The sequence below is a fragment of the Alligator sinensis genome, unplaced genomic scaffold, assembly GCF_000455745.1.
Source record: "Alligator sinensis unplaced genomic scaffold, ASM45574v1 scaffold81_2, whole genome shotgun sequence".
NCBI lineage: Eukaryota > Metazoa > Chordata > Crocodylia > Alligatoridae > Alligator > Alligator sinensis.
Window position 1 is genome coordinate 91244 of NW_005842912.1, and position 15287 is coordinate 106530.

Consider the following 15287-nt stretch of genomic DNA (forward strand, 5'->3'; position numbering starts at 1 on the left):
CCAAGGTCTGGAATGGGCTGCCAAGGGAGGTGGTGCTCTCCCCTACCCTGGGGGTCTTCAAGAGGAGGTTAGATCGGCATCTAGCTGGGGTCATCTAGACCCAGCCCTCTTTCCCAGAGGGTCGGACTTGATGATCTGATGATCTATTGAGGTCCCCTAGCATCTATGAATCTATGAATCTATGAATCTGGTGGACAAAGAGGCTCATTACACATCTTTGAGTGCCTTTGTGTTTGTACACAACAAATTCATGGAAATGACGCTTTAATTCCTGGTGAGCCAAACTAAACTACATCTGAGGAGTTTTAGTTTAATGCACAAGAAAGACTTTTAAAGCGTTGGGAAATCCTGCTCATGCAAACAGATACACAGTTGCAGTGCATGAAAGTGCAAAAATTGTGGTGTGTACACGAGCCCTTGAGCACCATAGTGGAAATAAAAAGCCACACAATTTTTCAAATGACATAATGGATACGGTATGAATTTTTTCCAAGGTACACCCACAGATATGTACCTCTGCCTCAGTCTGGTTTTAGATGCAGCAAAGTTCGCTCTGAACTGCTACCTATTACTAGCAATACCAAAAATAATGAATCGGTAGCAAAAGATCCATTGAGGCTCCTAATACCAGTGGGATCCATATAAAGGTACTTTTACTCAATTATCTGGCTGGTAAACCTTAAACAACTTCTCACCTTCACAGGAAACTTTATCAGACGTGATAGCATACCCGGACAGACAAGAACACACAACATTCCCTTCGACAACACTGCAAATGTGCTTGCAGGGGCCATTATCTAGAAAAAGAAAAGTTTCAAACATATTAACATTCAAAGCGAATATCATTAAAGATCTGCAGCTTTGTTCATCCAGGTATAATCCCAGTTATGGTAAACAGATATAAATACATAAACAAACAGTCTGCTCTAGTAACCTTAATCGCTATTTACAATCCTTTTATTGTACTTCAGCACACCTGTATCATTTAAATTATACTGCACAGCTGTGGTGCTTAAACTAAACTAAATAGCAAGCATGTAATAATCTTGAAATTAGTCTAACCTCAAATTACCTCAACACATTCCCCATGACAATTGCCCAGGCTCTTCAGGCTAATGCCAGAGGTAACTAATATATAGAAGTGCACTGAAATGAGACTAGTGAAAGGAGGCTTGGAATTTAATTCCATCCTTGTAAACATTCTTAACATGTCTGTGTCTACATCTTGTCTATCAGACATACCTTTACACTTATCTGGTTCTTCTGGTAAAATATCAATAATGGCAGGTTGGGCCTGAGACATTTCTGAAGCAATGGTAGTTTCCTCTGCTAAGCCAGTGGTTTGTCCCTCATTGGGATCTGTAAACATATGCAAAGAACGGAAATCCAAGATGAAATAGACTGCATTGAATCCTTCAAAGACTGGAAGTAGCAATTCCAAGTCGGACCCTTCATTCTGTCATACTGATTTCTGTAATACATACAGACATGGTTTCAGATGGCCTCAATACCAGATCGTACAATAAGTATGCAGGGATTAATTTACAAATCTGAGCTCAAGATGTACTTTACTCAAGCAACTGTTTATGTAACATCCATACATATGGAGAGGGCTATAGTAAACTCTGATTAACTCACCACTCCAAGGAGAATGTAAAAAATGGTGAATTATCCAATAGTGGCCAATTATCAGGAGTTCATAATGGTAGTGGGTGGGAGGAGAGGGCACTGGCAGAACAATGGCAAATTAAATCAAAATGATGATCAGAGTTTACTGTACAAGCAAAGGGATTTGCTTATAAGGTTTGTAGGCACAGACTAAAGTAGACAGCTGAAAACAGCTTTCCATGAGGTCAGATATATTTTCTCTCTGTTAAAATCTAATGAATCAAATAATAAGCATTAATGATTTGAAATTTTAAAATTCTGCCCCACCGTGAAGGGTGGTTATATCTTAATTTTCAGAGTAAATCTCATAATTGAGATATGAAAAATACAAACAGTATTTAAACATATGCTGTATATCCTATTACAGTGTAACAGGCAAGAGAGTGGCATCCAAACAGGCAAGGTAGTTTGACAGTTGACATTATCATTTAAGGTTTCCAATACAACTTTAAAAAATTAAATTAGATCTAAACACATGATGTGCTGTTCTATCAAGAGGAATCTGATTTCTTCCATCAAAACATGTGTTTACATTCACTAAGGCAAATCCTGCCCTCAGAAACTCATGTACAATTTCCACTGACTTCTTTAGGACATATGAGGCCAGGGTATTAAATGAGTACATGCCAATAAAAGAGGACTAGTTCTGATTCCACATACAGATTTTCCAATTTAAAAAAAATTCACAGGCATGTAATAGGCCACAGGACACTAGAAAGGAAGAGCTGTAGAGGAACTTCATGAGGATAGAAGGTATTTTCGAAAACTGGGAAAACTAACTGGGACATGAGACAAAACACAGACAAGTGTCTGTTCCGGTGGTTTCCTGCCACTGGGGGTAAGCCAAGAAAGCTGAAGTGCTGAACTCAGGCCTCACCAATTAAACCTCTGCCAGAAACAAAACGGTAAGTATATTGGTGTGCCTGCTGCCACGAACCTAGCTTTGCTCCCTTGGGAGTCCCTCAGCCAGTCCTCATAAACACAACCAATAATCTTGCCCCAAACAAACAAATAAGCAAGTTAAACAAAACCTTTAGCCTTTCTCCAGGTGGGTGAAGAGGTCCTTTTAACTGCTGCCCCATCCAAAAAGTAAACTCATCTAGATTCTAGTTTGCCTCCTGGCCACAAACTGCTCCTTCCCCAGCTCCAAATCCAGCTCCCTGCTCTCTCTCCCCTTGGTCTTTTAACTTATTGGAAACCTTTAGCTCATCACTCACAGTTGGGTTCCTGCTGGCTCCCCACTGCAGCCCATGGTGGCAAAAGTTTGTTGAACCTAACCTAGAGTTCAGTGTGGCTATCCATACTTCAGTGAAATTACTGGAAGCTTTTTAGGGCATGGACAGACAGATACAACATAATTAGTTTACTATGCACTGGGGAAAATATTAAATGGTAAGAATATTAAATGATAGAAATAAGAACTGCAAAATGGACACCAATTCTAGCTAGATCAACATGTACTTGATGTACCTATAAGTATAGCAGTCTTTCAAACTGTCTGGAAAAATTATACAAGATCCCTAAAAAAGAGGACCCCCCCACTTCTCCTTATGGCATTGGTGGCAAGATTAAAAACAAAAACAACAGTTACTTGGCTCCAGGTAAGACAGCGAGCCTACTCTGGTGAGATTCAAGTACAGAACTGTTTTCGTACCTCTTTGGGATCAGGTGCTTTGCAAAATGTAAACAAAATTGCAGACTGGTGCCTCAAGAACATTGTCAAATACATTACTGATGTAACTTTTCTAAGAATTGTGGTTAGAGGAATGATATAATAAGAGCTCATTATCCATGTCTGGCAGACTGTACTTGGAGCCTAGAGAACTTTGTCACTGGAAGGCAAAATCTCTTTTGCTCATTAAGTAATTAAGGAATGCTGAAATTAAAAGCAGTTGTAACTAACCTATGCTTTACATTTTTCATATTATCAGATTTGAATGCTTGCCATTGGAGAATTCCAGACATCCAAACAATTACAACACAAGAGATTTTTCTTTTTAAGCCTCCCACCACATTAGACAACTATCTCTGTCTAGGCAGAGGTCAGTGATTGCAGTTAAAATTAAATTTCAGGAAGCAATACTATGTGCTGAATAAAGATTATCAATTTCAACTGGAAAACTAACCATGGCATGCAAAATAACTCATATGACTTGACTTCCAAAACAGATAATTATAAATCCCTTATTATAAAAAAAACAAACAATAAATTAAATATGTACCAAGATCTTATGCCCTTGATATTTACATGGAATAAAACAACAGTTTCCTAAATAGGCACTCATCTTTATATTAATACATGCACATTTCTTATACTTGAATAATAACCAAAAGGAATTAGAAAAAAACCCTTTCAAGCACAGTCAATTAGACTTAAAATTTCATGCTAGCATTTTAAAAAGAGCCTAACAGTACCAAACTATTTTGTGACTTTTGAACATGCTACTCTAAAAGCATTTGGTTTTATTTTTCATATTTTTTTCCTTATAAATACAAATTACCAAAATTACTAGGTTTATAAGAAATTCTTCCAGAATGGAAAGGAATTATTAAAACTTGTATGAAGGAAACCCAACACAGGAAACTGTAGGATCAATGACTAGAATTTCCTAAGTAATCTAAAACTAGATACACAACTTTCCTTAAGAATGGAAATCTCCCTAAACAGGTAATGGAAGATCCCTGTCTTTGGAACATGTAATCAAAATTAGGAAATACTTTACGCCTATGAGCTCTGTAAAGAGTGCAGAAGAGTTTTCCAAGGAGAGCTGTGGAAAGCCTATTGTTGGGGATCCTGCAAATGAGCCCACTTAACTAACTGTTACGATTTCCTGGTTCCATTGAAAAAGTCCATTTGTTTCTGAGATAGAATAAGATGAAACAAGCAGTGAAAGAAAACTCAGATCAGTAAAGACAAAGCAAGGCAAAGCCAAGACCCTATACAGTCACATGTGAACAGCTTTTCCTTAACTGTCTCTCATCCATTTTACTTACCTGGCAGACAGCTGAGCCCATCATCTTGCAGTGTATATCTTGGGAAACACGAACACTTGTAAGATCCTACAGTGTTGATACACAGATGCTGACAGAGGTCTCCAGGATAAAGTATGCATTCATCCAGGTCATCACCAGGTAAGTTATTAGATAGTTCAGCTTCATTACTGATGGACAAAGCTTCATTGTGATCTTCAATCTCTGAAACTACCAATATTCCAGAGCCATTATTAAGGCAAGAGTCTATAGAATGATTTATGTATGATATGTATGCGAAGTATCACCAGTTTTGCCATTACCCCAATATTACAGTCCACTAAGTCATGAAAAATCACCAGACACAGAAAAACCTACTTTGGTCCTACTCTCAGTCTCTTCTGAGAGCCTTCTTTCCAAACCACAAGCATGTATCTTTGTTTTCTGTACTTGTAAAACTGGTGATCAGGTAACCCTTATCCCTCTAGTAAGCTCAAAAGTATTTGTGCCTTGCTTTGTACTTGTCTCCAGGAGCAGTGGCCCACTGAGCAACCCAGCAATTTATGAGAGCCTGTACAAAAGGCTTATATATTCCCAGCTGCATCACAAATAGTGCAACTGCCATTATAGTAACAAAAGCCTAAACACATTCCTTGCCGGTGTTCAGTAAGCTCATAAAACTGGGATAGACTTTCAAAGATAGAGTCTGAGCACCATGCGATTTACTAAAAAGACATAGCTGATTCCTGTAAAGCTGAGAAGAACTCGGGCTGTTTTTAACTCCAATCTTTTACAATAACCTTGAACCCATGGAATATTCTATATAATATGAAACTACAAATAACCTCTTTTTCTCAGTCTATTAATCAGTTTCTATTCAGGACTCTAATTTGGTAAATGTGTTCCCATGCATATAGTGCCAGGTAGTTTTCATAATTTGAAAAAATCCACATTGTAAAGCAAGTGTGCTGAAATTAGCAGAGAATATTTTTGTGAGGAATTAATGCATTTCTGTACTCAGTGGTCTTCAGATTCATTTTAGGATACCATACCTTTCAAGATATTTATCAAATTCTTGAGAAATATTCTGTCTCTATCATTCATAAATTCATAAATTGACAGTGACTATCAAATCTATAGTCATTTGATCTTGCTATAATTTTGACAGCTTGACTGAAGATCTCTATTATCAAATTTCTGTAATCCACATATATCCTCTTTGCTAACTGAAACAGATTTCAGTTGGAGTCCTTCACTGCAAGGCATGTTTTCCACACCTTTAATTATTCTCATGGTTCTTCTCTGAACTTTCTTCACTTACCAACTTCCTTCTTGAATTGGCAATACCAATAGCGGACAAAATATTTCAGAAATAGTGACAAAATAGAAACTATGAAAGTGATGCAACCTCTCTACTTCTATTTTAAATCCCACTATTAAATAAGGAAAGGTTGTATTTGTATAAAATTAAATTTTGAGATGTTTCACTTAGTTTTTAGTCAATGTTATATACACTATGTTGGTTTTGTATCAGTCTACTTGTTTAATAAAAAACTTGCATTACAGAATATTAGTGTATTACCTCAAACCTGTTACCATTTTCAAACAAATGTGTAATCTAATTAAAGAAGAGATCACTCAGGTTTGAAAAGTTCTGTTTCTTATAAACCAATATTGATTGGCATTCGTTATGCACTCCACTTTAATTCTTTATTAACTGTGTCAATTCTTTATTAATTGTAGCAGTTGCTCCATTAGTTTGCCAGGGATCAATGTCAGGCTGAGAGGCCTATTATTACCCATCCTTTATATCCAGTTTTCTAGAGCTTCTCCAGTTTGCCAAGACCTACTAAGTCAGTATTAATGGTCCACCATGTTCCCTAGGCAGCTCTCTTGAACAGCTCTCAGACAAGTTATTTGGGCTGATTGAATATGACATGGATAGTCAACAATTTGCTCCTCCTTTAAGAGTTGGTTGAAATCCTTTCAACCAACTGCTGCCTGTGATGAATGTGGATTTGGATAAAAAGAGTTCTTCAGTCTCAAATGTCTTTAGCTTAGGGCCTTCACCAGCACTGGTTTAAAAAAATAAACCAAAGCCAGGAAAGGATATCATTAAGCTACAGCTGCCCGCTGGAGAAGTTTAGAGTGCCAATCACAATACATTCTGTTTTCTAGACTTGGGCTCTCCTTTGCTGTGTCAATGCCTACTCAGATATCCTTCCTCTTAGTATTAGAAGTTCAGACCAAAAGATTTCAACGCATTACTGGCAGCTCCAAAAGATAGTCTAGTTTAATTCAGCTCATAAGGAGAAACATGACAAATGCATGGGCAAAAAAGGTATGCAGACAGATCATGAAAACTAGGTTAGAATAACTGGTACATTAGTGATGAAAACTAGAGTAAAATGTGAATCAGATTAGTCAAGAAATTCACTGGACTGGGTAAAATAAGACTGAACAAGGCAATAACAGGTAACAGGCAATAACATAGATGTAATTTTTCAATATTTATTTCCACTACCAGTGCTGTATTCATCCTCATGAAAGAGTTCCATATACTATCCCTTCTGCCTTACAACAATAATACCCATAGATAATCCCACAAGTATCAAGAGCTCTTCATTCTAAGGTTATACCTGGCTCAAAAAACCTCTCTAAGCCATAATTTTAACAAATAAAACACAGAATTTTCATTTAAACCCCAGGCAACACAGGGGTCGGGACACCTATAAAGCAATACTCAAGCAAGAGGCTATTAGAGCCATCTGATTCTCCAGGAACTTAGTCCCACCATTAAACTCCCTTAGCTGAATTTGCCCAGAGAACTGCATGTAGCTGGAAGCCCCTATTTGGGAAATCATTGTCTAGACCTTAGTAAACCTATAATTGCAGAGGCATTCTCTTTCAGAGCCTGCGTGTTTCAGAAATATGCAAAATACTTACCCAGCAATTTTCAGCAAACCTAAAGGTTCTAATACATATTCATATGCATTCAGATATTCAGTCTTTCTTTCCATATCATTTTAGTGTTAAGAAACAGAATTAAAGATAACAGAAATATGCTGATTTGGTCCTAGCATCTTTTGTTTTAACAATCACTTTAATAACTCTTTGAAAACCCCTTTTTCTTTTGAAATAAGCTGTGCTAATTGTGGGGTACAGTCATAGGATAAAGCTGAATCTTTAGCAACTTGAAAGGCTAAGTTAAAATGATGCCTAATGGCATCCCCATTTATAATTTCTTAAAAACCCTGCAGCCTGCAATTTAATCATAAGGAAATTTCCATATTTCACTAAAGCAGGGATGCTTCAAGCCAATCCAAAAGGGAAAAAAAAGTGTTTTTGCTTCTGATAAGCTTAGTATGCCTACAGTAGTGACTAATCAGTGCTGTCTTATCCTTCATCCTAGTCTTCCCTCTGTTGCTTACCAAATGCTTTGTTTGGATCAAGAGTCTGAGAGTCAACAGCATAAACAAGAAGTCAAATGCTTTCATGTGCAGTCAAAGCTTCAGAAGGGAGAAAGCAAGGGCAGAAGGGAGAATTTTCTGAAATCCTATGGATAATTTGAACAGGTTACCTTAATTTGCCAGAAGGATTCTGCTTATGAAAGGTATTTTAGTTAAATCACACATAAAATGTTTCTCCAGTTGACATTTTCTTTCACTAGGCCAAAACCTCCCTTCTACTAATAGGTGTATTAGCTAACTTTACTAAGTGTGTGAAGGAGTTTCACTGAACTTTAGCATGAGCTTTGGTTTGGTGCTTGGGGGAGAAAAGTTTCCTTTTCATAATTCTTTACCAAGCATTCATTTAAATGTGCTCAACATACATTACCATGCTCCCTTCTGGGTACAACTTAATTAAATGTCAGAAAAATGGCACACCCTATTACTTTATTAATTTTAAAAGTGTAATTTATGAACCATTAAGTCCAGTAAAGTAATTCTTTGGTTGGCTGTGAAAAGCACACATTAAAGTCCTGGAAGATGCACAGTCTGACCAGGCTGGTAGCTAGAGACATTATCTGCAAAGCACAGAATACAGGAGCAGACACAATGCCTCTAGAAAAAGTGGGACTATGTGCTCACTACCAACCTCTGGCCCATAGTGCTGTGTCATCTGGCCCATGGGACTCCCCAGGGGTCTAGAAATTTGGTGGTAGGGGAGCAGTGCCACTATTCTGCTGTTGCCAAATCTCCAGACCCATGGGGAGCACTGGGCCCTGTGTGCTGTATCCAGCGCATCATCCTAGTGTGCAAGGCCAGCAGAGAGAGGCACTGGGCACTAGGCCTGTGTGAAGCTTTGGGTGCTGATTCAATTCGGAGGAGATTCGGCAGCCAAATCTCCAACTCTAAATCGAATCAGGAAACCAATAAAAAGATCTGAATCTATTTGAAGCCTCCGAATCGATTTGGAAAAGATTTGGAGAGCTTAGGAGACATTTGAAAATTCAGGCAGTCACTGCTCACCGCTGCAGAAACTAGACTTGGACTCCATGCCAGTAAATAGGTGGGGTAGGGTAGGGGCTGGAAGAGGGAGGAAGGGACCATGAGGGGACCCCTGCCAGGTCCCATCTCCTGCCTGCTCCCCCAATCCCCTTGAGTGCCTCCCAACCCCTGTCTGCTCTCCCAGACCCATCAATGGATGCCCCTCCTGGCCCCAGTGTCCTTGCTCTTTAAAAATAAAAAAAGCTCCGTGCTCACCGGCTGTTGCAGCAACCATTGGGGCTTCTAGGGGCTTGTGGCAGAGCCCTCCTATGCAGCACTGGGCAGTGTGGAGCAGCAGGGAGCGCCCTGGCCCTCCACCCCACCTGGCAGCAGCTGATGAATGCGGGGATTTTCATTTAATTTAATTTAATTTTTTATAGAGCTGGGATGCTGGGGCCAGGCAGGGCAGCCATTGACGAGGGCAGGAGAGCAGGTGGAGGATGGGATCTGTTTGATTCAGAGATTCAGCGGTGGCCAAATCTCCAAATCAGATTCAGCGGAATCAATTCAGGACAGTGATTCGAATCACCGAATCGAATCACTATCCCCTGAATCGGCTGAATCTGAAACAAATACTTGCTGCTTTGCATAGGCCTACTAGGCACCAGGACTCAATCCCAGCGTGAGGGGGGCAGAGGGTCAGTGGCAGGTTCCCAGAACCCAATCCTGACAGGAGGGGGCACTGCTGGGCTCCTGGGACCCAATCCCAGGGCACAGGGGGGCAGGAGGGCATGGTGTCAGGCCCCCACAACCCATCCTGGTGCATGGGGCACAGAGAGAATAGTGCTGGTGCTGGGCCCCAGACCCAATCTGGCCTGCAGACAGCCCCTTCTCCACTCCTCTAACCTATGGGGCCAAAAGTTGAGCATCACTGATCTACTCCATTTAAAAAAGTATGACAGATGTTCAGTGCAGCTCTTCAGGGCCTCGCTTCAGCATAACATCCCTAATTAGCACGGTATTTAGCATATGCTTAAAATTAAACATGTACCTAAATCTCCTTGAAGCCAACAGGAATTAAGCATAGGCTTCATTTTAAGCACATGCTTAAGGGCAGTTCTGAATTTAGACACACTGCAGAGTAAGATGTAAGAGAATTATACACCTCCAACCTACCCAAATGTTCTGCTGAGTCATTCAGTTCACCCACTATACTAATGGCCCTGTACCAGTTCCAGGTCCATGTGCTCAAGGCCCAAAGGTGGCAATTTAATAACAGACATGCAGCAACAGAGTTGTTTAGGAATGGAAAACTCTTCCTCTTAGCTCGGCAGTGATCCCTGCTGGATTTTTTGCCATTTGTCCTGCAGTTAAATCAGACACATTTTTGTCTCTTGACATGTTTCTGTAAACAAAACCCAAGCTGTTATTAAACTATTTACAATTAAATGATTACCAGCTATTCTTTTAGCTGCAAACACCAAACTAGCAAGTCTTACTCAACACTGAGTTTAACAGAAGCTTACACCAAATTTGCTCCATGCACTTTTATGTCTCTCCAATCTCATCTGAGGTTAGCAATTCACATAAACCTGAAAATTCAGAAAGTGTGACAGATCCTGAGGAAATTCATACTTCTAACCCCACATTCCTTCTTTGCAAGAGCCACATAGGTATAGCACCTTTCCAAAGCAACGAACAGCTGAATTTGGTGCAAAATTCAAAGCTGGTCATTTTGGGGAAATTTTTTGTATAAAAATGTCATTTTGGGTTTTTTCCATTCCAGAGAAGGCAAGCTAACTAGGCATGGAAACATCATTTTAAAATATCTGTTTAATCTACTCTATTATACTGATTAAATGGTTAACAAATACCGAGTCCCAGCTAAGGGGCACAGAGCCCCAAGTTGGCATGTGCCTGGCCCCCACCATGCCACGAAGGAGGGGCTGCGGCCACCTGCCTGGAGCAGCGCCGAGATCCAGGGGCTGTGCACAGACCCAGTTGGACACAGCTGCTGCTGGGAGCTGCTCCCTGGGCCTTTGACCATGGGGGAGTAGGAGGAGACAGCAAGTCCTTCCAGACAACAAAGCCTATGTAAACCCATGGGTGGCAAAAGCAGGCAAGGGGCTTTCCCAGTCCACTGTAGCCACCAACTTGCTGGAAAAGAGGGAGCAGACTGGCTAGGAAAACTAATCGTTCCTCACCCCTCCTTCCTTCCCTCGCACCTGCCCTGCCACCTTCCTGTTCCTGAGGCACCGCACTGCTTCCCTTCCCCACTGGACTGTGCTGCACTAAATATTAACCAGTAATGCATTAGCAGTATAAATATACTTATCATTTAAATGTTCAACCTTTCACATCCCTAAAGCTAAAAGCTTTTTTCTTATTAAAAAGCACCTATACTTTTCTTTATGGTTTAGATGTGACGATATTTAAACTTGGAAAGCTCCCCTCATGGGCGACTGGAGCCTTCTGAGTCAGGGGGGCACATGCCTCCCCAGCAGCCAGACAGTGACTGGGTGGGGTCTCCCCATGGCTGATCTTGCTGACTGGGGGGTCCCGGAAGTGTCAGTGGTGTTTCTTCTGGCGCCCCCACTCTCTGGCTGTTGCTTGCAAGGGGGGCACCGGCGCTACCGCCTGCCCATCGCATAACTGGGGAGCGCTGGCTGTCAGGGGGTTACCAGTGCTCTCATGTGCACATCGCCGCTGGCTCACCTTATAATTCAAATATGTCCCTGGCTGACTGAACTGCAGTTTGGGATGTATTGTGAAATGCAAAACACACAAACTGTAAAACTACTGAACACTATGCAAAGTGTGTGGCACATCTAGAATAAGACAAATTATTGATAACAAAACAAAAAAAGGTCCATCTGTCAAAGAGTTCAAACTATGTGATTAGGTAACATAGCATAGAGATGGGCAAGATTCTTGGCTGGGATAAATTAGGGTGGGGCCATTGTTCTCCAAAAAGTAATACTGGTTTATACCAGTTGAGGATCTGGCCAAAAAATGTAAAGAATATGTAATGATTTTGCAACTATTCACATTCTGCTAGCACTCTGAAGGATCATAAACCACTGCTGCGACATTATGTCTGCTTTGGTTTCCTAACAACATGTGAAATGGTTATTAAAGATGTTGTACATGCAATTCCTCTGTATCTTTACTTTTGATATATTGCACAGGGAACAAAATTCCTTACAGGACTTTATTTTTATTTAGAAATTCCAGGAGCTATAAAGATGTTCATATAAAAGCACAGGGAATACTAGGGTCACGTTTTATATTGTTTTACTTTGTAAATACCCATGTAACTCTTTAGCCCTTTTCTTCTGCTCTGTGTATTTTTTTCCATACTGTATAAAATACTCCTCTGAGGGAAAAAAATTGAGTGGAATACCCACCCCTAACCCCAAGGGGATACTTACACAAATGTTGACATTTCTTTGAGAAATCTCAAAAGTGTTATATATTAATGGGCTTTTTCTTCCTTAGGGAAAAAAATAAAAGTCTGCTCAGGTTTCTAGATTTCTGTTTCTTATTGAAGTTCCACAGCTTTTGAATTTTAGTAATGTGTGTAATACAGCACTATTGAGTTGGTCCTTGGAGTGACTGGAAACCAACAGACAACTCAGTGGAGGAGAATGGACAAAGATTTGAAACCCAGTCCTGTATGTTGCTACTCCATTTGTTTTTCATGTGCAATAGGTTGTGGATGTATTGTGTGATATCGTGGGTAAAGAGGAGATTGGAAGTATAGGCCCGAGATTCAATTGCCTATTCTACAACTTCCTCTTGTGTGACCTCAGGACATACACTTATCTAAATATTTTCAGTTTACTCAGTGATCATAGAATCATAGAAAGTTAGTGTTGAAAAGGACCTCAGGAGGTCATCTAGAGGTCAAATTCATTAATGTGCCTTAGATACTGAGCGTTTCGTTTCGTACTTCCTTAATAAAGTAAAAATTAAATGTGCAGTACCTAAACTTACTGTGCAGTAGCACCGGTGAATGGTTATTTAGTGATGTTTACTGCACATTAGCCTAATAACACCGTGCAGTAGACTATTAGTACAGTTTTTGCCATGATACACTATCATGCAATATTATTAAGCCAATGTGCAGTGTCCCATGTAGACGTGCCCAGTTTTTCCTAACATCTAACCTAAACTTCCCTTGCTGCAACTTGAAACCATTGCTCTTTTTTCTGTCATCTGCTACCACTGAGAACAGTTTAGCTCCACCCTATTTGGAACCACCTTCTATCTGCTCGCAATGCTCCTACTAATGCAGCTCAGTATGCTATTAACCTTCTTTGGAACACGGGGACACTGTTGGCTCATATCCAACTTATTGTCTACTGTAACCCACAGGTCCTTTTCTGCAGAGGTGCTGCTTAGCCAGTTGGTCCCCAGCCTGCATCAGTGCATGGGATTGTTCTGTCCTAAGTGCAGGACTTTGCACTAGTCCCTATTGAACCTTATGAGGTTTCTTTTGGTCCAATCCTCCAATTTCTCTAGGTCTCTCTGAATCTTAGCCCTACCCTCCAGCATATCTACTAGTCCCCCCAACTTGGTGTCATCCACAAACTTGTTAAAGAGTACACTCCATCCCATCTTACAGGTAACTGATGAAGATATTGAACATAGCCAGGCCCAGGATTGATTCCTGGGCCACTCCACTTGATAACAGCTGCCAACTAGACATCAAACCATTGACCACTACCCTCTGAGCCCAAACATCCAGCTAGTTTTCTATCCACCTTACAGATCATTCATCCAACCCATACTTCCTTAGCTTGTTTCTGAGAATGCTGTCGCAGACCATATCAAAAGCCTTGCAGAAATCAAGGTAGATCACGTTCCCTGCTCTCCCCACAGCCATAGAGTCAGTCATCTCATCATAGAAGGCAATTCAGTTGGTCAGGCATAACATGCGCTTGCTAAATTCATGTTGACTGTTCCTAATCACCCTCTTCTCAGAGTGCTTAGAAAATCAATTCCTCGAGGACCTTCTTCATGATTTTTCCAGCAATTTAGGGAGACTGACTCATCTGTAGTTCTCTGGATTCTCCTTCCCCTTCTTAAAGATAGGCACTATACTTGCCCTTGTCCAATCATCTGGGACCTCTCCCGATCATCATGAGTTTTCAAAGATGATGGCCAGCAGCTCTGCCATCACATCAGCCAATTCCCTCAGCACCCTAGGGTGAATCCTATCTAGCTTCATGGACTCATACATGTCCAGGTTTTCTAAATAGTCCCTAACCTGTTCTTTTTCCGCCACTGACTGCTCACCTTCTCCCCAAATTTGTGCTGCCAGGTGCAGTAGTCTGGAAGCTGACCTTGTCTGTGAAGCCTGAGGTGAAAAAGGCTTTGAGTACTTCAGCCTTTTCTGCATCCTATGTCACTAGTTGCCTCCCCCATTTAATAAGGGACCTGCACTTTCCTTGATCTTTCTCATGTTGCTGACATACTTGTAGAAACTTTTCTTGTTACCCTTTACATCCCTTGCTAGCTGCAACTCCAGTTGTGCTTTAGCCTTCCTGATTTCATCCCTGCCTTCCTGAACAATACTTTTATCTCTCTCCCTAGTCATTTGTCCAAGTTTTCACTTCTTATAGATTCATAGATCATTAGGGGCTGGAAGGGACCTTGTAGATCATCAGGTCCAGTCCCCCTGCAATAGGCAGGAAAAGACAACTACTGTCAAGTGACCCCAGTGAGGTGACTGTTCAGTAGGCCTGTGCAAAGTGACTAGTATTCACTTCAGATTCAGCTGATTTGGGGGACAGCAATTTGATTCGGTGATTTGAATCACTGTCCTGAATCAATTCGGACAAATCTGATTCGGAGATTTGGCTGCTGCCGAATCTCTGAATCTCCAAATCTCCCAGGCCCATCCCCCACCTGCTCTCCCAGCCTGGCAATGGCTGCCCCAGCTCCCGGCACTTAAAAAACAAAACAAAACAAAACTCTCTGGGTCCTACCATGCAGCCAGTTTTCCACCCACTGAACTGCTGAGCAGTTAAGCCCACAATCTTCCAATTTTTCCGCAAGGATATCATGGGATACTAGATCAAAATCCTTTTGAAAGTCTAGGTATATAATGCCGCCCTTCTCTCCCGTGTTCAGGTGGCGAGAGACCTGTTCATAGAAGGAGATGAGATTGGCAAGACAAGACCTACCCACTACGAAGCCATGCCTGCTGTCGTT

At 40.9% G+C, this 15287-nt stretch overlaps 1 protein-coding gene across 1 annotated transcript in view; it reads right to left on the reverse strand.

The window, feature by feature from the left end:
• The window catches only part of LOC102367906 (fibulin-2), a 179829-nt gene that overhangs the window by 38559 nt on the left and 125983 nt on the right, over positions 1-15287 (reverse strand). Inside the window, 3 exon segments of the mRNA XM_025192321.1 lie at positions 696-797; positions 1243-1359; positions 4663-4869. Of these exon segments, the coding sequence (XP_025048106.1) occupies positions 696-797; positions 1243-1359; positions 4663-4869 (426 nt within the window).